Source organism: Urocitellus parryii, chromosome 4, assembly GCF_045843805.1.
Source record: "Urocitellus parryii isolate mUroPar1 chromosome 4, mUroPar1.hap1, whole genome shotgun sequence".
Taxonomy (NCBI): Eukaryota; Metazoa; Chordata; class Mammalia; order Rodentia; family Sciuridae; genus Urocitellus; species Urocitellus parryii.
The window spans coordinates 200,608,173-200,634,538 of NC_135534.1; the positions used below are offsets into that span (position 1 = coordinate 200,608,173).

Here is a 26,366-nt window from a genome sequence, read left to right on the forward strand (position 1 = left end):
TGCAGATTATAAATAATACTCCTTCTAAGTGTCTGAGTGAGCTGGCTTCTGCCTTAGCAAGCTGGACGGCTTGTTCACACACCCTCCCTACCAACAAATCCCAAACCTACTACATGCCATTTAAAGGCCTTCATCTCTGGGCCTCACTTCCTACCACTCCCCACAGAGCTGGAGGGTGCTTCAGCACAATGAGTGACAAGCCAATCTGCAGAAGCACTATGCTCTGTTGGTTGTAGACCTCTATATTATTCAACTTACTTATAATCTTCCTTATCCCCATTCCTGTCCAAATTCCCTACTCATATTTTACCACTCTTAGTTGCCCTATAGGTCTCATCTCACTTCCCATCTCCACCAACTTAAGTGATCCATGTCCCAAGGGCTTTCAGGCTTTCGTACACTTGTCACATTGAGTTCACTGGTTTGACCATCTCTCCCACAAGTATATCTTATCTCTGTGTGTCGACTGCAATGCTGGGTTCAGAGCAGAATGCAGCAGTGTTTACTGAACCAGTGCTCAGTGAATAGATGGATGGACTATTCCTAACACTAACCCTATTCTAGTGTGACCTTTGTTTGCTGCCAAGATTGTTAACATAGAAAATTCCAAATTTTCCTTCCTTCCTTCCTTCTTCTCAAAGGTACTTAACTACTCTAAGCTTTGTATTCTAAGCACTTGGTGCTCACCCCCAGTTTTAAAGTCAGTTGGTTGCTCCAATTAACATGCATTTCTCATCCTAACCCATAGACTGAGAAATTGAGAGTCACTATAATAACCAAAAACCGCTTATTAAAGGAGACTGAGAGAGGAGGAGCCACTAGATCACACTTGTGGAGCATCTAATCACCTTCTAAAACCACACACACGTAACTTTCCTAATGAGGCTTCCTTATGAATTTCACCCTGTAGTGGTACTGAAAAGTAAACACCACATTCTCAACTCTGCTGGCTCCAGGCCAAATCTGACTTCAACTTTGGCACAAAGAGTTAACCACCTGGAGTGAGCAGAGAGAGGGGAGGAGAAAAGGAGAAGGGAAGAGAGAGGACAGACAGAGCATAAAACTACCAAAAAAAAAAAAAAAAGTTACAAGCTGACTTCAGAAGAGAAGTCTGGTTGATTTTAAAAGTGAAGATGCAGACAGGAGATGGCAGCATGGACTTGAGGTCTGAGAATCAAAATGTCTGGCCATGCCTCCCCAGCCTTTTCTTTGTTGCTGTGCTGCAAAAGCTGAATCACAACCTCTCTGAGTGCAACTTGTCCTCCAGAAAGCAACCCACCTCTTTCTTAGTCTAAAGGATACTCTGAGAATAAAAAGAGGGGCTACGGTTATGGTTCGGTGGTAGAGCACTTGCCTTGCATGTGTGAGGCACTGGGCTCAATCCTCAGCACTACATAAAAATAAATAAAATAAAGGTATTGTGCACATCTACAACATTATATATATATATATATATATATATATTATATATATATATATATATTATATATATATATATATATATATATATATATAATATATATATATATATATATATATATATAAATATATAGAGCAATTCTCCAAAGAATCAAGCTGAAAAAATACAAATTAGTCCCAAGTGCCTTTAGAGCACAAATGAATGGTCAAAATCTGAACCTGCATTCTGGTTTTAACTAATATTTTAAATTGGCTTTGAATTAGTCCAAAGTATAAAATTGGCTTTAGTGTCTACCATTTCAATTTGGCTCCAAAGCTATTAACAAATGCTAACAATTCAGGGAAATTCTTAGCAAAGAGAAATTTAAAAAGCAACTCATTCCTTTTTTGAACTCAGTTTCAATGAGTTCTAACTTTACATTAAAACATCCCTGCAATTGCAATGCCACTTAGAACACAATGACACCAATTATGCCACATGCCTCACTAATTGTGAAACCTTTGGATATAGTTAAAAACTTAGAAGTTGAATATGAAATGCTCTCATGACCTTCGTTATATTTTTCCTTGAAAATCTTCAATATCAGCATAATTGTATTTGCTAAAATTCAGTGATGTTCAGAGAAGGAATTTATAAAGCCTTTTAAAACACTTAAAAGCTGAATAGTTCAGGTCTTTGATGTGACTAAATGTTCTGCAAACCAACTTGAGAAAAGTTTCCAGTATGCAAAGGCAGCTGCCCAGCCCGCAGGTTCTAGAGTGAGATTTGGAAGCATTTCAGCATCACCCTCCTCATAATTCAAACCCTGGTTTATGTCTGTCTTTATAGGTCATTGTGGGCCAGATGGAAAATATTAAGGAAAAGATATTGCAACTAAAGCAGCAGGCTGTAGTGCATGGTCACAGGCCCCAGCTAACCACAAGCAGATCTGCAGGATGGCTCTGCTCCGCAGAAGCAGAGCTCTGGAGCATCCTCTGCCCAGCAGTAGGAGGCCCCCAGCCAGCGAAGAGTGGCCACTGTGCCAAACAGACTGTGCGGGTCTCACTGCTCCAATGGTTCCAGAGAAAGAGGAAGAATCGATGGGCTCCTTTGTAAACAACTTCTTGTGCTTTCAGGCTGTGACCAACTTCAAAGGTGAAATAACTTAATCCAGTCAAAAATTATGCCATGTAAATCTTGAGGTAGTTTTCTTCCTGAGGAAATACCTATGTGGTTCCTTATAAACTGGATTTTAACAGGTAAACAACAAATGTCAAAAGAAAAAAGCTCAGCTTTTAGCAAATAGGGGAAAAACCGTACAACCAAACGTATCTACTATTTAAACCAATTTTCAGCAAAATCTCATTGGATATTAATGAATGCAGATGTTAAACATCAAAGTTTGTGTTGTGCTATGACTATACTTTTATGTCCATCTCTATTTACAGCATCTGGTTTATAGTGTTGACTTACTCTCAAATATGTGTGGAATACAAAGTTTGAATTGCTGATAATGGCTAAAATTTATTAATGACGAGGTCTCCAACAGGTTATCTCAGGACTTTATATATACTAAATTTCCAGAGGAACTAATTTTTACCAAGAAAACTTTTGTTTATAATGACTTAAGATAGGTATTATCATTAATCACCTTATGCAAAGGCTTAGGATAATTCAATAGTAACTTGCCTAAAATTAAATCTAAGCCTGAATAAGTCTGGATTCCTCCACTACCCCATGCCGTCTCTCTGTATCACGTGAATGTACTTTAGCCATTACAAGAATGACCATTTCTAAAACGCACTAGACCCCGAAGTCCTTCAGGGAAAGGATAGTGCTTTATTCACAGCTGAATCCCCAGTAGTCAGCAGAGAGCATGAAAAATGAAAAGAATGAACGAACAGAAGGAAGAGCTTCTTGGCCTTTAGCAGTTGCCCATGTGCACATACCCACATGAGTAGTGTCAAATTTGTGCCCAAGTGTCACAGAAGAGGAAATCAGTACTCAGATGACTCTTGACAATGGAAGAAAAACAAATTAGCAAGTAAAGAGACCTTAAATATAAATTTTTAACCTAGGATCCAGAGATCATAAAAGGGAGTTCTATGAAAACCTTTACTGTCTGTAAAACTTTATAAGGACACCCCAAAATATTTTTGGAGATGGTTCCAGAAACTTCCAGCAGATATTCTATGAATTACATCACCCAAAAAAGTTAGCCCCATAAGGTAATAAAATTGAAGAAGATTCTTAGAGGCCAGAGTGGGAAAGGCCAGGACTCTGTGCCTAGAATCTGGGTCAAAGTTATGCTCTCTGAGCAGCCACAGAACTTTAGTCAGATCACACTGAAGCTCACTGTTGTCATCTGTAATTTACCAGGTGGTGACAAGAATTGAATGGGATGGTGAATGTTAAAAGTACTAGGCGTGATATCTCCTCTCATGCTGGCAATGCTCCAAGCATGTAAGCTACACAACAATAAAACACGAACAGGAGATGGTACAGAACCACTAAAGGAAATATAACGAGGGGAACAGCTGCTCTTATTTTCCCTGAAACTGTTTTTTGTTTAGTTGTCTAAGAGTAGAAAAACAAAAAACCATCTTTGTCCAAAGTATCTACTATACTTTCATTTCTATCAACTTAAAAGTTAATATCTATATTTTGGACTAGATTTTTCTGAAGTAAAAGAAGATGGATGGTATTCCTAAGTACAGAGCAATTGTTCCCCCCCCAAAAAAAAAAATCTAAAATGCCTATGATACCAATAGAAAGAAGAAAACATGGATACTGTCTCCAGTCTGATCCACCTGTCTAGAGAAGAGCACTTTTCAGATCCTCCCAGATGTACCCTTTAAAGCTATTTGCTTTGACATCATAATTACAAAATGGTCAAGGGCTGTGAGATCACAAACAGATGATGATTCAAAGAAGAACAAACATCAAGAAACAATCTTTTACTTGCTAAAGATATTAAAAAATAGACAAATACCTTCAGAACACAAAGACTTGAGACTTTTGAATAAAAATAATAAAAACTCAGTATCTAATTTTTTACTTGTACCATTTGCTTTGGCACCAAAAGGAGGAGAAAAAAACAGGAAGGAAATATTTAGGTATAAGTCTAACAAAAAACATGTAAGAATTTTATAGTGAAAACAACAAAAAAAGGGAAAAAATCAAAGAATAGATGGAAAAATGTACTGTTTGTGGATTTGAAGATTCAAATATTGTTAAGATGTCATCTTTCCTCAAGTTGATTTATACACTCAACCCAATATCAATCCAAATCCCAGTAGGACTTTCTGTAGATATCAAAGACCTAAAAATTAGAAGAGCAAAATTTATTTATAAAGGCAAAGGAACTAGAATAGCTAACACAATTTTGAAATAAGAAAAAACAGGACTGGGGATGTGGCTCAAGTGATAGTGCGCTCGCCTGGCATGTGCGGGGCGCTGGGTTCAATCCTCAGCACCATATAAAAATAAAATAAAGATGTTGTGTCCACCGAAAACTAAAAAATTCATTCTCTCTCTCTCTCTCTCTCTCTCTCTCTTAAAAAGAAGAAAAAACATAGCTAGAAGACTTAGGCTATCTGATTTCAAGACTTACTATTAAGACATACTAATCAAGATAGTGTGGTACCAACAGGCACACAGAATAATGAAACAGAACACAGTCCAGAAACAGACCCACACAATTGTTTGTGTGTGTGTGTGTGTGTGTGTGTGTGTGTGTGCGCGCGCGCGCATGTGTGTGTTACCAGATATAGTTCTTACCACTGTGCCATATCCCCAACTCGGGTTTTTTTTTTTTTTTTGAGACTGGGTCTAAGTTGCAGAGGCTGGCCTCAAACCTGTGATCCTCCTGCCTCAGCCTCCACGGTCCCTGGGATTACAGGCATGTGCAACCCATGCCAGGCTAATCAATTAATTTTTGCAAAAGTATAAAGGTGATTCAAAGGAGAAAAGATGGTCTTTTTAACAAATGGTATTGGAACAACATAAAAACACAGAAAAACAAAACAACAAACACAAAACAAAAATCCTCAGCTTATACTTTATATCTTTTAAAAACTAACTCAAAATGATTCATAGACCTACAATTAAAACATGAAACTATAAAACTTCTAGAAGAAAACATGAGAGAAAATCTTTGTAACCTTCTGTTAGGAAAAAAAAAATTCCTAGATAAGAGACCAAAAACAATCCATAAAAGATGACTGATGTGCTAAGATTTTATATAAAATAAAACTTTCTGCTCTGTGAAAAACCACTATTAAGACAATGGAGACTATTCACAGACAGGAGGAACTATTTGCAAATCACACATCTGACGAAAAAAAATTATATCAAGATATACTAAAGAGCCAGGCACTGTGGTGCATGCCTGTAATCCTAGTAACTCGGGAGGCTGAGGCAGGAGGATCAATCACAAGTTCAAAGCCAACCTCAGCAACTTAGCGAGGCCATAAGCAAATTAGTGGGACCCTGTTTCAAAAAAAATAAAAATTAAAAAAGGGCTGGGGATGTAGCTCCATGTACCCCTGGATGCAATCCCCAGTTACCTGCCCCATCCCCAAAAGAATTAAAAACTCTTAAAATTCAACAATAAGGAAATGAATCTATTTTTAAATAGGCAAAACTCTGAACAGACACTTTGCTAAAGAAGATATACAGACGGTAAATAAGCACAGGAAAATATCCTCCAAATCACTAGTCATCAGGGAATTGCAAATTATAATCAAAATAGATTCTATTACATGTGTAGTATAACTAAAATAAGAAAAAAGTGATATCAAATGTTGGTGAAGATTCAGAATTAGAATTTCTATACTTTTATTGGTGCAAGTACAAAGTGATATGGTCACTTTAGAAAATAGGCAGTTTTTTTTTTTTTAAATCAAGTTGTAAATGTCCTGAGCATAGGACCCAACAATCCCACTCCAACATATTTACTCAAGAGAAACAAAAACTTTTGTTCACACAAAAACCTATTCGGGGAGAATATTTGTAACGGCTTTATTCATAAACAGAAACTAGAAACAACCCTAGTGTCCTTCAATGGTGAATAGATAAACAAGTACATTCATACAATGGAATACCTAATCAACAACAAAAAGGAATGAATCACTGATGCACACAACATGAAAAAACCTCAAATACATTTTTCTAATGTGGAAGGTGCCAGATCCGAAAAGGTAATCCTGAATGATTCCATTTTAATGGACATTTTAGAAAAGGCAAAACTATAAAGATGGAGATCAGTCATTGTCAGTGGTTGGGAGAAGGAGGAGGGTACGACTGCAGTGGGCAGCAAGGAAACTGGGGGAGAGGAAATTATAGAACTGCTTCTATTTTGATTGTAGTGGAAGCTACATGATTGTATTCATGTCTCAAAATTCAAAGAAGAGAGTTTTACTGTTATGTAATTAAGAACTAAAAATAGAATTTAAAGGTCTCAGACTCTCTTAATTTTGAAAAATACAAATAAATTTTTCTAGTAGAATTATATAATTTAATCTGGGTAGAAATGCAGGTTCAGGATGAAAAGAATCACACCATGTTTTAGTTATATTTCTTTAGGCAAGTAACTTAATCTTGCCAAGCCTCAGTTTCTTCATCTGTACAATGGGAACCATAATGCCCTCTCACGATGTTATTGTGAGGATTCAATGATAGAACGCATGGAATATATCTGGTGAATAATAAGCTTAAATAAATAAGTTGTTATCAAGTTTTTATGCATGTTTTAACAAGGTTCTTAAGTTCTGGAAACGCAGGGACATTACATTCACCTAAAATGCAGAACTATTATGATAATGACATCCTCTGAAACCAATAGAAGTCACCAATTCAGAGGAAATTACCAGTTTAAAATACACAGATGATTACATAATTATCCAGCTTTCTTTATCAGGGGTCAATATTACAACAGACTATTTGTGCCTGTTCTATGGACCCTAGGCTACATGAAGGTGGGGAAAGCGTGTCTTGTACATCACCACATCCTCACTGTCTGTCATGTCACAACCAGCACCTATGAACACCCAATAAACGTTCCTTTAAACTACATCAGGGCAGCATAAAAGAGTGGGAGTCAGACAGAGCCAGGTTCAAATGCTGACAGGGCCCTCACCACTTCTACAAACTGAAGACATTTTTTTCCCTTTCAGGGCTGTTGTGAGTGAGACAGTGTACACAAATGGACAAAGCACTCAGTTCTCCAGACATGATGGGCTTCTACTCGGGCAAGTTTCTCACATTAACACTTCCTCCCAAGAGAAAGCTTAAAAACAGAGCTTGGGGAAAAACTTTTTTTTTTTTTTTTTTTTTTTTACTTTTCTTAAGTTTTATTAGATTTCAAGTTGGTCACCATGATTGATTACTACAAAAGAGCATCATGTGTTATGATCTGGTCCTCCAAACAATCCTTTGAGGGACTTATTACTGTCCTCATGTACATTGATAGGGAAATAGAAGTCCAGAAAATTTAGCATGTGTCCATGAAGATGTAGCTGAATAAACAAAACCTGAGATTTGAACCTTCTAAATTTATACTCTGGGCTCCCCCCCCCCGCCACACACACACACCCCTACAAGAGAATCAAGAAATAAATCAAAGGATACATTCACTTAAAACTTCAGTGACCTTCCAAGTATCAATCATCTGATAAAAATTAAAGTGCTCCTTTACCACTATGACCATTTCTAGATTTTGTAAAACCACACACCCAGGGAGGAATGAGTAATTACCATTCACAGAGCCTCTACTATTTATCAGACACTCTATTAAATAATCTGCAAACCTGTCTTATAACAACCCTATGAGGTAGGTTCTTTTGTCTAAATTTCAGAGATGAAAAGTGGGGAAGGTATCAAGAGCTTAGATAACTTAAAAATCCTAAACTGGCAAGGGAAGCTAGTAGGCAAACCCAAACCTGTCTGGCTCCTTCCACCATCCAACAGCACTCACTTCCAGAACCGTTAGAATGCTCCCAAGATTTTTAAAGGCTCAAAGAAACCAACTTCGTGATTTGTTCACATCCTCCTCACAGCACACATAATACTCAGTGTTTGCCTGAACTTCTAGAAGTTACCCTGTAGTAAGTAAAAAAGATAAGCACGGAGGTGTGTTTTTATTATCAATCAAGCATTTTGAACCAAACATCCACCTTTTAGAAAAATCACAAAAACTAGCTATTTTGACTTCATCTTCTCTACAAACATGCTTGGAAAGCTAATAACATTTCTATTTTACAGATGGAGGGAAGCCCAGCAGCACATACAAAGTAACACAGCTAATCCGGCTCTGAGCAAGGGGCGGATGGAGGGTCTCTCCTCTGCTAACCTAGTCTCTCTTCAGTCACATTATAATGTTACAAGAGAAAAAATTCCCTTGCCCTCTTAGTTTCCCTGGGGGACAGCTGTTAGGAAAAACAGTGTAATAGCATTGAGCCAGTGTCCCTATCTAAAGAATAAATGAGGTCTCATATTTAATATTCCACTGAAAAGTGACAAAATACTAATAATCAAATGAAATTAAACTTTTTAAATATTGCCATGCATTAGGAAGACTGCACTAAAACTTCTGTAATCCCTCTGATCATGCAGCTCAAACACATTGGTGGAATGAGGAAGGAAATGTCCAAGAAACATGAATTATGGTAATAAAGCCCTAATGAGCTCACTGAAACTTAATAAGATGATTTTGATTTGAATTTTTAAAAAATCATATATTTGGTTCTTAAGGGACAATGACAACTATCCAGTTGTCATTTTACAGAAGAGGTTGACCAGGTCAGGCATTTTGCCCAATATTACCTGGCCTATTAGCAGTAAAGATACAACTGAACCCCTTGTTAAAAAAAAAAAAAAAAAAAAAAGATTAGGAGTTTTGGGACATTTGAATCAGATGGGTTATAATTTCTCATTTTTCTGAGTGTACAGGTTGTAGAATCACATTGGTCATGCAGTCACATATATACACACATCGATAATAATGTCTATTTTATTCTGCTGTTCAAAACTCCTAATCTTTGCTGCATACTATTCTGAGGCCATTTGTGGAGACTGTTTTATCAAGGTTATGAAGTTAGTGATCTTAAAGTTATAGAATGTCAATGTAATTTATTCAATATTTTTAAGATAAACAAAAATTTCATTAAAGCCAATCGGGCTACCTAATGTAAAAGTAGTTAATACTGCCTGGGTTAGAATTATTATTGCACTGGGTTAGAATTACTACTGGCATCTAATATGGAAAATATTTTCAAATTTTTAAATTTGACCTTGAGTTGCACTCAGTTCTTAAAGGGAAACTGACTATATAACTGAGTAGCTCAAATTTATTAAGAAAACCCTGTTGAGTTGGGTAAAAAAACAACAGAAGCAAAGATTTTCATGTGCATTCCTGGAACTTTAAAATAATATTATACAACAATAGAAGGTCTCACTCTTTTCACTCCTAAAAGGAAATTTCAAAATCCATTCTCTCCAGAGGATTTAGGAGCCATCAGCAGCATTTCAAAGAGGGCAGACAATGAATGGGTATAAATCATGAGCAACTCTCATATTTTAAAATATTATGAATACTCTTAAAACAAATACACCTGAATTCCAAGACAATCAATCCCCATACTCCAATGCAAGCAAATAAACTACCATGTGGGAACTGCTACTGAAGTTTTGCCACTTGCATTATAAGCTATTACATAACCAACAAATACAAATATCCCTGAGGGAAATTTATATGAGAAAATTCATTCAAAGACCATTTAAAGGAGCCTACTAGTTTAACAGTCTTAGCTGAGGAAACTTTCCAGAAGAATGAGAAATTGAAATAAGAGGAACACTATCCAGAATGTGAGGCACTGAACATATTAACATCTGTCAGGGGACTCATAACCAACGTTTGTTAAAGAGGATTTTAAGATTAATAGCCAAATTGAAATTAAATTTAAAACATATTCAAACTAATCTATATGTTCACTTGTTACATATGCAAGATCTCAAAAAGTCTCTAAATATAATTTATAACCTAAACAATCGTTTGCTGATTCTCCTTTTACAAAGTAAAAACCTGAAGATGAATAACCATTGCAAGGCTGCACATTGCTGACATCTGGGCCAGATTACATCAAACATTGCCTTTCTGTTCAACACAGCACAAGAGAATTTAAAAAAAAAAAATTCCAATTTAAACCTGTCTCTAGAGCCATAAAGAATGAAAAACTGCCTAGTCAACAGCTTCTGGGTGTGCATGTATATGTGTGTGGTGACATTGTTTTGTTTGCTTGCTTGGTTTTTGTTTTTTATTTCATGCATTTTTCAATACATCTATGTATATTTCTCTTCCCTCTCCAACTATTCATTTGCTACGCAATGCTCTGAAAGCTTACACTCCAATTTGTTAATGGAACAAGCCTCAAATCTTATGTGCCCAAAGTATTGGCTATTGGTAAGAAACTATTTGAAGGACACCAGCAACTTTTGTTAAGTCTATTGTTTTATAGTTAAATACCATTCAGAGCAACTTGAACTGGACCTTTCTACCATCAAAGAGAGTAATTCACTGGGTTGCCTGGTATTTGGCCGGCAGGCCATCCTAATATTTATCTGGAGACAACTTTCACCTTTGACTAGAAAATACTATACAGAACTTGAAATTGACCAAAGTAAGGAAAATAAATACTACAAAAAAAGACTTATTCTGGATTTGGCAAGACTATTGCTCAAATGATGGAACTTATAATATTGTGTTATAGGATGTTCATTTGTGTGCTAGGTATACATACAAACAAAAGGAGCTCAAAATACTTAGTCCAGTTTTTTAGCCAGAATATACCATGCCAACCTTTACCAGAACATAAAAATGTTTTCAGGAATGAAGTCTGAAGGACATAATCAGTTGTCCTTCACTCTCTCAAGAAATCTACTCAACCACTCTGATTTCAGTGTTGCTTTTCATTAGCAAAAGTTAGAAAGGGGAGGATTTGTAGCATTTTCAGAGCTGACTTAAGAAGTTTCAAATAATTATTTGAAAAGGCAATGCAGTGAGAAAATAACAAGCAGCCCGTAGGCTTTTTTCCTAAGCTTCGGGATTCTTGATTTTCTTATTTAAAAAATAAATGTGAAAGCATTTATCTTTCCTAAGCTCTACAACTAAGTTCCTGTTCTGAATAAAGATAATTTTTAGATATAAATAAAACTAAAGAAGAAAGCCAGTTTTTGAAGCATCTGGGAGTGACGAATTGAAAAAAAAAAATGTGGTAACCGACAGAAAAAAATCTCAGAGCAGTTACATAGGATGTGTAGCTGAAAGATATCTCAGGTTTTCAGGTCCCACTCCTCCGAGATGATGAACTCATACTATCTTTTAATGAGAGGCCTTTGATGTGTGAAAGACACTCCCAGCTGGAGGAGAGTACAAGAAAGATCTAAAATATTTGCTTCAGCTGCAAAAAGCTATTAATGAAAGTTTAGAAAATGAGGTAGCATTAGGGGGAAAATCTCTGGGGGAAAAAAGATGACATACACTCATCTCACAAAATCTTAGGGGGAAATATTCCAGGAAAACAAAAATCTGACAAATAATCTTCCCTCTTCTACACTCCACAGTTCTTCACAGTCCTCCTTCTTGTCCAGAACACGTCCTTCATCTCCTGATGTGGAGGAGGGAGAAAAGAGGCTTCATATAATTTGCTTTTCATCCAAAATACCAATGGTGAGACTCATAACAACTTTAGAGGCTACAAAACCCAAGATTCATTGGCTCATGTAGGGGAGAGTTTGAGAATTAATTCTTGTAAAGTAAGAAGTAAGTTCAGAGAAGTCTCCATTATGTCTGCACTGCTGATGTTCTGAGATTGCTGTCATCTTGTAAAAAATGTAAACAAAAATAGAATCTAGTTTTCTTAATCACAAACCACCTAAATGTATTTTCTAATAATCCTATCTATTCTCAATACAGTACACAGATAAAGAAAACAAGCATTAAACCATTAACATAGGCAGTTATAGTTTTTCAATGTAGAGTTTGGGACACTTTTAATCCCTCTCAACTGATCTATAGAGTAACTGCTTTCCCTGCATGAGCAGGGAGATCTGTAGAGGCAGTATACTATTTGAAATAGTTTCTTATGATTCCCTGTGATAGAGGTGAGGAAAAAAGCATATGAGGAAAATATTAAGTTCCTTCCTAGAGAAAAAAAATTCTATGTTGCTAACCATTAAATTAAGTATTTTATATAACATGTTTACTTATATGTTAACTTTACAAAGTAGGTTTCATTATCTTTATTTTACAAATGTGAGAAATGAGGATCAGACAAGTCAAGTGATAAGCTTTGTCACATGGTTAATAAATCAGATTTTAATTTTAATTGACAGAATATTTGTACATATTTATGAGGTATATCATGTCAATTTGATAAGTCAGAACATTAATCTGTTCTGACTAAATCAAAATGCTTTGCTTTAGAATGTCAGACAATTAAACATGTGGTATCATCTACTTTCAGTGAAAGAAATAAATGCTCTAAGGTAAAGGTGAAACACAGGAAAATTTTGGAACCACAAAATAAATTACTTCATTTATCTAGTACTTAATGAAGCAATTTCTTTCATCCTAGTACTTAATGGAGCACCTATTATGAGCCAGGTATTTTTTGGGGTTCCCTCAACTGCAGCCAAATTCTTGTATTCTCTCTAGGAAATTATATAATTTCTCCCTTCAAAGTTTCCATGTTCCTAGGCCAATGTGACATTCCTTTTTTCTCCTCACACATGCCTGGCTGAAATCACGCCAAACCTCAGCAGCTTTTTGAAGTGATAAGTTTGCTAGAGTATTTATGTTAAAAATAACAATTTCAACAGCATAACTGGAAATAAATATTCTACTCCAACAACCAAAATTTTACAAGTGGTTAAGAAGAAAGAGAGATGAACTCTCTCCATATCTGGCTATCTCAAGAGGACAATTGATAACTACAGATTGCTTCCTTCACGACCCAACATCACTGTGTCAATAGTACTAAAATAAACTTTGTCAATAGAGGAACTGCTGCATCTCTTTAGCCTGATTAATTTATCCATTTTGCAAATTTTCAGATAATATATTTCAAACAATGTAGTCTTTTGGACTAAACACCAGAACTAGGGAAAATATTTGGTTTTTGTCCCAATTCTGTGCTGGTTTGCACGAGCAGCAAATTGTTGGGGGCTTTTTCTTATTTTCCTTTTGATAGTAGCATGGAGAAGAAACTGCCAAACCTCTTGATTCCTCAGGGTTCTCGATAAAGAAAAAAAATGAAGAAATATCTTGGTTGCCCCATCAGCTGGACAAGAAACTAAACTTAGTTACATAAAGCTCCATGAGTGAGTGGGTACTGGGTACCATCCAAAAAAGCTCTGAGCTTCTTGTTCTTATTCTATGTTAGAGCAATGCAATGCTGAGAGAATTCAGTCAAGCATTCTCCGGGCAGGCAGGGGGTGGGGGGGGGGAGAACAAGTCCAGGATCATCCCCATCAAAAAAGGAAGGGCAGCTATTTTCTTTTTTCTTTCCTTTAAAAAGAAAACACTGAGAGATAATTCTAATGTGTCTGTCCCAGCCAGAACACTTGGAAGGCGTATCCAATTCAGGTCGTGAAGCTGCTTTTAGAGTAAAGGATATCACCATGCTCTGAAGTTCAGTCTCCTCTGCATACACATAAACACAAGTGCACAGCGCCCAATGCTGTTGTCTCCTCGGCTTCGCAACACTGCCAGTTGGCAAACCCAAGCCAGGAAGTTGTCAATTCCAATTGCGTTCAGGCCATGCAGTCCTATTAAAGAAGGCTTTCTGGTTAAGGGGCGTCCTCTGTTTCCAAAGCATGGGAAAAAAAAAAAAAAAAAAAAGGCTATGCTTAGATTGGATCTGGCAACTTTCACTGACTAGAGTTTTCAAGGAGCTATGAATGAGTTTAACAAAGGAGGTCTGTGGCTAGTTTCTGGCTGAAGTCCATGTCAACAGTTTTTAAGGTCACAGGCCACACTAACTAACATTTATTCCCAGCAGACCATGTTCTAAACACAAGCTGTAAGTAGTACAAATTTGGAATTTTTCTGTAATCCCTTGAGATATTCCTGATCCTTCCACATGTTTCTGCTCAATTAAAAACAATTCTCACTTTGCACCACAAGAGAGGCCATGCTCAGCAATCTCAGTCCATCCTTAGGGTAGATGAACAAAAACCTGGCAAATCAAAGAGCTCGAATGGGGAAGGGAAGGAATTCAGCTAGATCACACTGAAAAGTGCAGACAGCTCCCCAGAGGCTCAGTTTGTGAAAGCATAAAACAGGTTATGACAGAGATCCTGAGGCCATAAAAAGCAGAGTTGAGGCACGCATTGGGAATAGGTTCTTAGTCGTTTTACACAAACAAGATGAAAATTTCTGGAGAAAATTGAAAGGTCACTTAGGTGAATGGAGCACACTGATATTGCAGGACAAATGCTAAATGTCCCACTGTGAAATTAATACAATCATTTCTCAATTAAGATGAACCCAACGTTTCTGAAATCAAAATGTTTCTTGGGATCGATGTGAGAATTTAACCTCCTGCCCCATTCTAAGATGATTTTTCCTCAATGGTGCATTTTATAAATGATGGTATTTTTTAAATTGGCAAGGCAACATGGGAATAACTACCTTGGATTGAGCATCAAAAATGCACCATGTACTGAGCATGTGTATGTCCATAAAAGGAAAAAAAAAAACCCCTCTCCTTTAATCTTCCATACAACCATGGGAAGTATTTTCTATTTTATGGATAAGGAAACAGAAAGTTGATGTGACTTACTCACAGTCTTGGGGCTAGTAAGTAAGTGGTATAATCCAAATTTTAAACAGAGGCCTGATTCCAGAGCTCAAGTCCATTCCACAAAGTTAAGGGGAAATGTATACTAGAAATCAGTTATCATTGTGGTAGTTACAGCACTAACATTTGTGACATTCTATATTTGCAATCATGAGATACAGGAAAACAGTTATGATTTTCCCAAATTAAAATAAATGCAGGGCTGGAGCTGTAGCTCAGTGGCAGTGCACTTGCCTAGCATGTGTGAGGTGCTGGGTTCGATCCTTAGCACCATATAAAAATAAACAAAATAAAGGTATTCTGTCCATCTATATCTACAAAAAAATTAAAAATATGCAAACTATGGTAAAATATTTCAATTGAGATTGACAGAATAAAAATTAAAAAATTAAAAACTACTTTATTAAAGAGATACAAAGAAAAAAATACAAAATACCCACAATCTTATTACCCAACTGTTAATTGTTAATACATTGGTGTCCAATTACCTAAGTCCATTCACCACTATCATGTATTTATTCTAAAATAGAGATCATATCATATAGAAAAATTTGTCCCTTGCCTTTTTTTTTATCACTAAAAACAATTTTAGTGACAGCATGGTATCTAATTAAATTGAACTACCCTCCTATTTCTAAGCGTTTTAATTGTTTCTAACTTTTCATTCTATAAACTATGCCAATATCCTTGTACATAGCATCCCTCTCTCCATACATACACACATACCTATACACACACACAACATACAAACATACACATATATATTTGAGTTTTCCTGAAAAATACATTCCCAAAATGGAAATAACTTTGAGGTCTTAAATATATATTGCCAACTGTTTCCCAGGAATGTTGGACCATTTTATACCCTGAACAGCATGGTGTAAGTGCCCACCTTATTGCTGCCAAGTGTCATCTTTAAATTCATATGAGCAAAGCTCATGTACACTAATTACACACAGACCCACACAAATCTCACCTATAGCAATGGCATGTATACAATTGGCCTACTCTTCTATGAATAATATTGTGAGGTGTCAATGACTACCTTGCCAAGATCTATATTATCTCTAATCCTAAAAAAATAAAAATAAAAAATAAAATAAGGAAATCAAAGCTGCATAAGAGTAAATGGGGAACCCAAAAGCACAATGTCAAATCAGGAAGACTGGAATGCAAGCCCCACTCTGAACGAAGACTGTACTTTTAGGTCATGCCACCTTGTAACTCATTTGACCTTTCAAGTGTTATCAACTTTTCTTCTACAACTTCAGGGACTGATTCTTCCTCTAGCAACACTTCTGAAAACAATAAAACCAAATTAATCTTTGGGGAAGAAAAGAAGGGTAACTATACCTAGATCTTATGGGCTTTAAGAAAGAATTGTATGCTGGCATATTGTCTTTAAAAAAAAAAAAAAAGGAGTAAGTGGCACCAGGGTGGTCCCATGGAATGCTCACTCACAGCTGGCAGAACCACAAAATGGTATACCCACTTTAGAAAATAATTTGGCATTGTCACAAAAAAACTGAAGATAACATATCCTATGCTGTAGCTATTCAACTCTTAGGTATGTACACTAGAAATCTCTCTATCCTATTTGCACCAGGAACTGGAAACAGTCCAAATGGCTACCTACAATTAAATGCATAAACAAATAGTGGTATGATAATATAATATAAAACACTATATAGCAAAGAAAATAAATTGCAACTATAAGCAACAGCATTGCTGTATCTCAAGAGTTAAGCAAAGAAATAGACTGAAAATAACAACTCCAATTTGCATAATGCAACCCTTACAATGGTTCAAAACTGAAGCTATGCTATTTTATTTAGGGATGAATATATAGGTGAAAATGTAACATTAGGATGCTTGAAATTTCTAAACTTAGATGGTGATCACATGGGTATTTGCTGTATAGTTATTCATGTTTTCTTATATGTATATATACATATGTGTTTATCTATTTAAATTCAATGCCCTTTTCAGTTAGCAAGTTATATATTGCAATTTACAAAAGAAAGGCTCAGGGTTATAATTAAACATATGCACAGTAGGTATAATATTTTTTTTAGAAAAACTTATCAAGCACTTGCTTTGTTTGATCTTAACAATAATATTTTGAATTAGTATCATCCTCAGTTTACCACTGAAGTAACTGAGATAAAGGACACATGATAAATAAGTAAATAAGTACAGGGGACTCTCTGAAGTTAAATTCTCAAATAAAATGACCCAGAATTATAACTATTGAAAGATTTTAAACTAATATTTCTCCAAAACTGGTGTCCAAAATGGCAAACTCTGCAGGAATAACAGTAAAAATCCTAGTTCAATAGGAAACATACACTAGCAAACATACAAACTTTCAACTTTTTTTTTGGCTTAGAGTTTTTATATTTACAGTACCTTTTTGTTTTATACATCCTGATGACTTCCCATTTTCCTATAAGAAAAAAAAATTTTAAAGAATGAAGGAAGGAAGGAAGGAAGGAAGGAAGGAAGGGAGGGAGGGAGGGAGGGAGGGAGGGAGGGAGGGAGGGAGGGAGGGAGGAGTGGAGGGAGGAAGGGAGGAAACCAGCCGTGGTAGGAGCGCAGACAACAAAGTACAGGACACTGAATTTCACCCAACTTCTTTCTCTACTACATTTTAAAAATAAATATTTTAAAAAACATCAAGTTTACAGAAAAACATTTTTGCTGCATTTGGGGCTCATTAGTACACATAAAGAAATAGTTAAAATACCAGAATAAATAAATGAACAGCAGGACAACTGACCCCACATACAAAGCTCCACCTACTTTACTTCAAAGGCATTTGAAATAGAATGGGTTAGAAAACATAAATGATGCCTCCCTGAATAAATTTTGTAATAAATTTTGCTTTGTATTATAGATAAGGGATTAGATACCCCCATGTGGGAGTCTAACACTGGTGAACTGAGTTGAAGGACAATAATTACCCTTAGTTTTTCCTGAAACTATTGCTAGTTTCAAGTCCTATGAAAAAGAAATTAAACACACACACACACACACACACACACACACACACACACACACCCCTATTCAATTTCCATTGCATGCTACAACAGAGGGACTTAATTTTCTTTACAATATTTAAAAATTCCATTAGTTTTGTCAAAGTTTCTAGATACATTTTTTCTACTCATAATGTAATATATTTCAAAATCAAAATTATAATGCTATCTAACTTTATGTTACATCATTTTTTGCATTTTATAATACAATTCATGCTACTCAAAATAATTACTTAAAGATGTAAATATACAAAGGGAAATATAGAAAGGAAAAATAAACATATTACTTCCCACTTGACTCAACAAAGAGTTTGATATTATTTCCATACTTTTGGGTTCATTGTTTTCTAACACTAATAAGTATCCTTCATTGTAAAGAATCAGGTAGTAGCTCAGTTAAGATTAAAAAATATAATTGAGTATTTTTTCATGAAACAAAAATACCAAGATAATTAACTGAATGTCCTATAACGACTGCATTTTCATAAAGAATATAAATCTCAGCTAGAAATTTTTTTCAGATCACTAAGAGCTTCTTCCCTTATAAGTCAACCTCATACAAATAAATTACACAGTCAAAAACATTCTCAGGAAAGACTGTCTCATAATATGTAAAGATGTTTACAATTTAATAACTGAAAAGGCTTGTTAATAAAATTACACCTACAACATAATCCCAACTTGATGAATGGAACACCCTCATCATTATTAGTGGTGGGATGATAGATTTCTTACTTTTCTTTAGTTTTTCTAAAATCCTTTAACAAGCATGTATATCTTCAAAATCTCAAAAAATAACATCACAAAAATACACTCATAATTGATAGTTAGAATTCCAGGATCTTCGAACTTCAAATAGCATAATTATTCTTCTGTAGAGATTTATGCCATTACTTCAGTCTTCTAGGAGCGAGAGATGATGGGGTTCATACTTCTCAAACTGATCACTGAAAGGACCAGACAAACACATTCAGACTCCTTATGTATTCACAAACCAATCTTGCTCTTAAATAAGTCTGTAGCTCAGATGCAAAGGGCAATTTTAGGCTTAAAAAAGGGGGGGGGGGAACTAAGGAAGGCATACTCTGAGTCATTTTCTTTTCTACCTTCTACCCAATCAAAAAGACAAGGCTGAGATAGATGCCTAATGCTTGTTATAGCTGTTGAAACAAAGTTGATTTGCAGAGAAATCCAAGAAACCTTGTTGACACTCAAACTTGACCAAAAAACACCAAATAACCTCGCCTGCAGAATGTTTTTCTGTCTCCCAAAAAGGGTCCCTCATGTGGAACCCTTAGACACTTTGTCCCAAAAGGCAGGTTCAATTTTACTGGTTTTCTATTCTAATACACCCTGTATCAGATTTAAACAGAATGGATGATTTTCTTTACTCTGTAATCACATGGTTGGATTGTTCACATAGATTTCAATGATGCTAGAAAAAAGGGAACAGAACTCTTTGATGTTAGATGAGGGATACAGAGTCTTTTTTTTTTTAATTTTTATTATTAGTTGTTCAAAGGCTACAGAGTCTTAAAAAACATTAGTTTCAGGTGACCTTGGTCTTATTCTCCTGAGCTGGAAGACTCTTGCCATAATTTGGATAAAACTCTGGATTAGGGATCAGGAGACTGACATAAGCCGGCCAAAGAACTTGGGACAAAGTCTTCTTGTCTCATTTTTATTATTTATAAAATGAGGATAAACTATAGTAATTACTTCTAAAAAGTCACCTCTGAGCTACTCCTGTAAAGGCAAACTACCCTTCATGGCTATAACTAGACAGACAGCAGACTAATAGAACAACCATATGAAATTCATAATGGTTGCTTTGGTGGCAAGAAAATAACATATAGGCTTTGGTTGGACTTCAGATTCCAAAACAGATTCCTTCACTTTCTCCTTATAGATTTCCTTATAGATCTGTGTCCTTCTCTGTCTCAACCCTGGTATCTCTCTAATGGAGGTCATTTCATGAATTGCTACATGAATACAAGAGAATTCTGTAAACCACCCGGAATATTAAATAAATCCTGATACATGTTATCCCCCCCACCCACCCCACACACACATACTCTACCACACCCTCTCTAATGAGTTGTCCAGACTCAGTCTATCTATCTTCAAAATGCCACAACATTAGTCATCAGCAGTGGTCACAAGAGACAGCAAGATGAGCCATTTGGGGAAGGAAAACAAAAACAAAACAGACTGCACTCATGAAGTTCCTAGGGGGTTTCACTTGCTTCTCTGCACTTAGCTTCATGAGCATTAAGAAAAGGAAGTACTCTGCTTTCAAAACAAAGCAAGGAAATGCCATGTCTTTCATTTATCTGTAACTCATTCAATCTCAAAAAATGAAAAATTTTTGCTAGCCAAATTTAGGAGTTTCAAATACCTCACTATTCCAAGCTCAGATTGCTTGAGGGAAGGCTGAGCCAACATGGTTTCCTCTGACATGGACCAGAAGGAGAAAAAGAGCTTCCTCCCACAGCAGATGGCCTGAGGCTGGCTGTTGGTGTCAATCCAGTGCTGTTCCTTCGAAAGACACACCTGCCCTTCTGACTGTCCAGCTTCCCAGTCCTCAAAACTACCTCCCACAGCAGGCCACTGGGAGAACAGGGCCAGTTTTATTTCCCTTTCTTCTCTTCAAAGGTGATTTTCTTTAAACTGTACAGCTTGTTACTGTTGTTAAGTCGTGACTCCCCAGAGGATTGTGTTTCTAAGTATGAAGGCATCTGTATGGCAATAAAACATACAATGTTCTTCAACCATTTCATTTTTTTAATTAAGAAAAAAAGTTACAACCTTCCACAAAGCAATGTTCTGAGGAGCACCCCATACACATAATACAGTACTTTCTGAGCTCCTCGGGGGCTCAGAAAATGTCCTGGCCTAGTAAACCAGGGCCACCCAAGGCCACTTCACGGTTTGGCTTCTGACAGCCGCCATGTCCCAGGACCCACACGGGTGAAACTGTAAGTCTGCCATAGCAGTAGACCTCCTCCTAACTGATCATCCAGAAAGGAACAACAACATAATACCCATCTTGCTTTTAAGGAAAATAATTAAAAAGAAACCAAAACAGCTTCAGAGAAATAGAAACCCTTGAAAGGCAGAGGGGAGTCCTCTGTTAAATAGACTGAGAAATCCATGTTTCAAGAATGGCATTTCAGGCAATAGGAAGAAAGGCTGATTTCTCCCAGAGGGGCCCCAGCTTTGATGCCCAAGCTGCCCTCAAACATCAGGCTGTGCATTTTTGTATAGCAGGGTACCCTCGGGCAAGACAACCATAAATAGCTTAAAACAAGAATAGGAGATTCCATCTGTTTCTGGAATATTTCAACAACACCTGCTTTCAAGGTAAAAATCTGGGAGCTGTCCCCACAGCCTTCCTCTTCAACTCCCTCCCCCACCCCTAAACACTTATTTTAAACTAAAGCAGCTCACACACAATCTAAAAGGGCTTCTGCCTCCGCACCTGCCTAAGGAGACGAAGCCCTTTGATTTTTCTCTGAACTGTATGTGTTGGTTTAAAAACACTGGAACAGTTAGAGAAGGAAGCTGGAATTCTTAACCCAGACTCTTTATTACTTCTAGCTTCTTTTTCTGTGTGTGAAAACTGAGCTTTTCTATGTTTAGAGTAAAAATGAGCTCAACACAGCTGAAAAAGGATGCAATGTTTGTTCCTGCCACTAGGCCAGAAAGAGCACTGGAGTAAGAAGATTCTCATTGAAAACATTCGGTTTAAACAGATGTTTGTATGCCAGCTAGCATGGAAAGAAGGACAATCACTCTTCAACAGGGGCCCAAGAAACTGTTTTTTAAAAGACAAACAGAAACTGAAGTTGAAGTTTGAAAACTCCTATGTAAATCAGATGCTACTCTCAAACTGATGTGCAAGAATCAATAATAACTAGAAAAACAATAACCAGGAATACCCAAGCACCTGTCCCAAACCATTCAATGGCATTCCAATTTGCTATGAGATAAATCTAAAATTTAGGTATGCCCACACCAGCACTCTCACAATATGACCAAAGACTTCTGTGGTACCATCTTTTGCTTCACCCTGACTAGCATTCACAGGATTCTTTCATTTCTTTCTTTCTTTCATTCCTCAGAGACTTTGCATATCACCTCTCATTAAATAAAGTGTTTCTCCCATGCACCTCCAGGCAATTGTTCATTCATTCTGTTTGAGCCAGTTTAACTGGATCCCACTGGCAATATATCCCTGATTTGATTTGCCAACTAGAGATGAACACTGCCTAATCTGTGACCCCAAAGAACCATATATGTGCTCATATATTTTCTTAAAATATTTTTTAGTTGTACATGGACACAATATCTTTATTTTGTTTATTCATTTTTTTAAAATGTGGCGCTGAGGATCAAACTCAGTGCCTCATATATGCAAGGCAAGAGCTCTGCCACTGAGCCACAACGCCAGCCCACTCATATATTTTTTAATAACACATATCACACTATATTTTAATTACTTATTTACATATTCTCTTCCCAAATATTGAGTACCTCCCAACACAGTAAGGATAGCAAAAGTAAAATGGTAGTTGGACATCAAAAAAACGTATCTGAGAATAGTATACCTGGAGGTATATTTGATTCTAGATTTGTAAATGACAGAAAGTCCTTACTATTGTTCATAAATGACAAAAAGTACTTATTGTTTTCATTTTGTAATATCAAGTTCAGTCATCAAAACCTTGGATGACCATGGGTATCCAAAAGGTCTTCCAGTGGGAAGCTGGAGATAAATCTTTGTGTCTATTTAATGGGACTTAAAATAAATAAAGGCCAAAGACCAAGAACTGCCTATTCCAGGTATGTATTAGGTACTCAGATACTTCTGAATTGAATAAAAATTTTAAAAGTTAAATTAAAAAAATTTAGGTAACACCTTAGTGAAAACACTTTTTTTCCCAAAATACATAATAGGTTCCAAACAGCTTCATTTGGTTGAAAACTCAGGTTTTCCCAAGAGCTTAAATAAGATCCATATGGATAATGGAGAAAATTGTAGAACACAACTATATATGATGTTTCTTTATAAAGAAATCTGATTATTGTATGACACATCTTTCACAACTCCCAAACAACAACTTTATGACTTTGAACTCTTATGCTCTTTCTATTGACCCCAAACCAGAAACTGGCTAGAAATAGCAGATAGCTAGATATCTCAGATATCAGATTTGGCCTTGATGAAGTATGTGCCATTTGAGCAAATTGGAAGCCCTGAAAAAAATTCCAATTGTAAATCATTTTGTTTTATTAACTGAAAGACTTCTGAGCTAAATGTGTCTAACATCTGAAAATGTTAACATGCTCTCACTTTTCTAGGCTTATCATGAAGAACAAGTAACTTACCCATACCTACTATTGTCCTAGTTGGTGTTTTTAATTTAGTATTAACTATCATCTAGCAACTCATTAATAATATTATGATGAATCTCAAGGAGAAGTAAAAATCCTTTAATGTCAACCATGGCAGAAAATAATGCATTTGACTCTTTTTTTTCTCATTTTTTTGAAATTAATTTTTTATTTATATATGACAGTGGAATGCATTACAATTCTTATTACACATATAGAGCACAAATTTTTCATATCTCTGGTCACACCAATTCGTGTCTTCATACATGTACTTTGGATAATGATGTTCATCACATTACACCATCATTTCTAACCCCATGCCCCCCCCTTCCTCTCCCACCCCTCCGCCCTATCTAGAGTTTTGTCTATTCCTCCCATGCTCCCCCCTCCCTACCCCACTATGAATCAGCCTCGCTATATCAGAGAAAATATGAAAAAAAGTTCATCATCACTAGCAATTAGAGAAATGCAAATCAAAACTACTCTAAGATCTCATCTCATTCCAGTCAAAATGGCAGCTATTATGAATAAAAACAATAATAAGTGTTGGCAAGGATGTGGGGGAAAAGGTACACTCGTACAGTGCTGGTAGACTGCAAATTGGTTGAGTACCCTGAGTTCAATCCTCTGCAAATTGGTGCAGTATGGAGATTCTTTGGAAAATTGGGAAAGGAACTACCATTTGACCCAGCTATCCCTCTCCTAGTTCTATACTCAAAAGACTTAAGAACAGCATACTACAGGGACACAGCCACATCAATGTTTATAGCAGCTCAATTCACAATAGCTAAACTGTGGAACCAATCTAGATGCCCTTAAGTAGATGAATGGATTTTTTAAAAATGTGGCATATATACACACAATGGAATATTACTCAGCAATAAAAGAGAATAAAATCATGATACTTTCAGGTAAATGAATGGAGTTAGAGAAGATAATGCTAAGTGAAGTTAGCCAATCCCAAAAAACCATAGCCAAATGCATTTGGCTTTTATTGGTATTTGTATTAATGCAACTTGTTTATAATCTAATACAACTACATTGCTTTCAAGGTTTTTTGTTTTAAATAAATGGGATTTACTCCTTCATCCAGTGCCTACCATGGGCCAGATATTCTTTGATAACCTTTGATACATTTGTGGGAAAAAAAAGATAAAAATTCTCAACCTTTATAAAGTTTGCACTCTGGTGGGGAGAGACAGAAAATAAAAATAAACCTAATAAATAAGTTACATGTATAAAAGATGTCAAAGAACGTTTCACTGTGAAATTAAGTTTAAATTTTATAATATAAGCAAGGCACAATGGCACAAGCCTGGAATCCCAGTGACTCAGGAGGCTGAGACAGAACAATCTCAAGTTCAAAGTCAGCTTCAGCAGCAGCAAGGTGCTAAGCAACTCAGTGAGACCCTGTCTCTAAGTAAAATACAAAATAGGGCTGGGAATGTGGCTCAGTGGTCAAATACTCCTGAGTTCAATCCCCGGTACCTCCCCCCAAAATTATATTACAAATAACCTAATGCTTTATGGACATGATGTCTGCCACTCAACACTGGACCTCCCTGCAAAATTCAAAGGTGCACTTCTTCTAACTAGTATAAAATGAGTTTCGTGGTATGAACCATGCTTCTGCCAGTAACTAAATTTCATTTCTCCTCTTTGAAATAAATATCCCTTGAGGCCCATATTTTCATTCAGAGACTTTAGCACCCTATCCTTCCATTCTCTGTACATCTCCCTTTCTCTGAATATCAGGCACATAGTCGCTTGGTTAAACACTACTCTAAGTGCTAGAAATACAGAACTAAGACATGGTCTTTACCAGAAAGAGCTGATTATCCAATAGACACAAAAGACACAGGAAGATGACAGCATGAGTGTGTAACTGAGGTCATGAGTGTGTAACTCTGGTCCTTGTGCCCAGAGGAGAGAATTCTATGGTCTCTAACTGGGGAAGATTGCTCTCAGAGAACGGGTAGACCTGTGAAGGCAGAGAAGATATAGTGATTCATAGGGGACACGAAGTACATAAGCCTGGGAGAGCAGGCAGGGAATACATAAGTCCAAGAAGCTAAATTTGGGGAAGCAGAGGCAGATTCTGCATACACGCGACTACGGGGAGCTACATCCCTCTTGAAGAGAATGGAAAGCAAACTAGAGGTGGCTTATGCACAGACATGAGCTGTGCCACTGGGCACATTGTGAAGCGTGACTGGCTCTCGAGGCACAGGTTAAGAAAATAAAAAGTATCTGAAGAAATCAGGGAGACCAAACAACAAAAGACAAAGCTAATAATCTCACCAGTCCCAAACTGTGCTCTCAGTCTCTGGGCAGATCTCGGTAGTTCCCCCACTAGACAAGCCACCAACAGCTGAACTTAACTATGTTCCCAAACCAAACAGGGAAGGTGTTTGACTCAGGCTATAGCTAAATAAACGAGAATTTTTTCCCCATGATGTTAAATACACACAAAGTGCATGTTCCAAAACTCATGTTTTATTTCTAGTGCCAATCACTATTTTTTGGCACTATAAAGTCAACAATAAAAAGACACTATGTCTTGATATCATCCTACATATTATACATAGCATGCTGTTGTGCAATCATCCATCTCCCTGCTAGTCTGGGAACTCCTCAAGGGCAGGAACTAGCTAATAGTAGGCATTCAGTTAA

The 26,366-nt window shown here is 36.5% G+C and overlaps 1 protein-coding gene across 9 annotated transcripts in view; it reads right to left on the minus strand.

Moving 5' to 3' along the window:
- Positions 1 to 26,366, minus strand: part of Dennd1a (DENN domain containing 1A) — a 523,854-nt gene that overhangs the window by 331,127 nt on the left and 166,361 nt on the right. For 2 of the 9 annotated variants that reach the window (XM_077797095.1, XM_026386226.2), the window contains exon 2: positions 17,668 to 17,704. The exons of 6 other annotated variants lie outside the window; for them this stretch is intronic. In XM_077797095.1, coding sequence (XP_077653221.1) covers positions 17,668 to 17,684 — 17 coding nt within the window. In that variant the 5' untranslated portion in view covers positions 17,685 to 17,704. Of the gene's footprint in view, positions 1 to 17,667; positions 17,705 to 19,031; positions 19,143 to 26,366 lie in introns of those variants that run through there. One more of the 9 variants, XM_026386227.2, reaches the window with a different exon arrangement.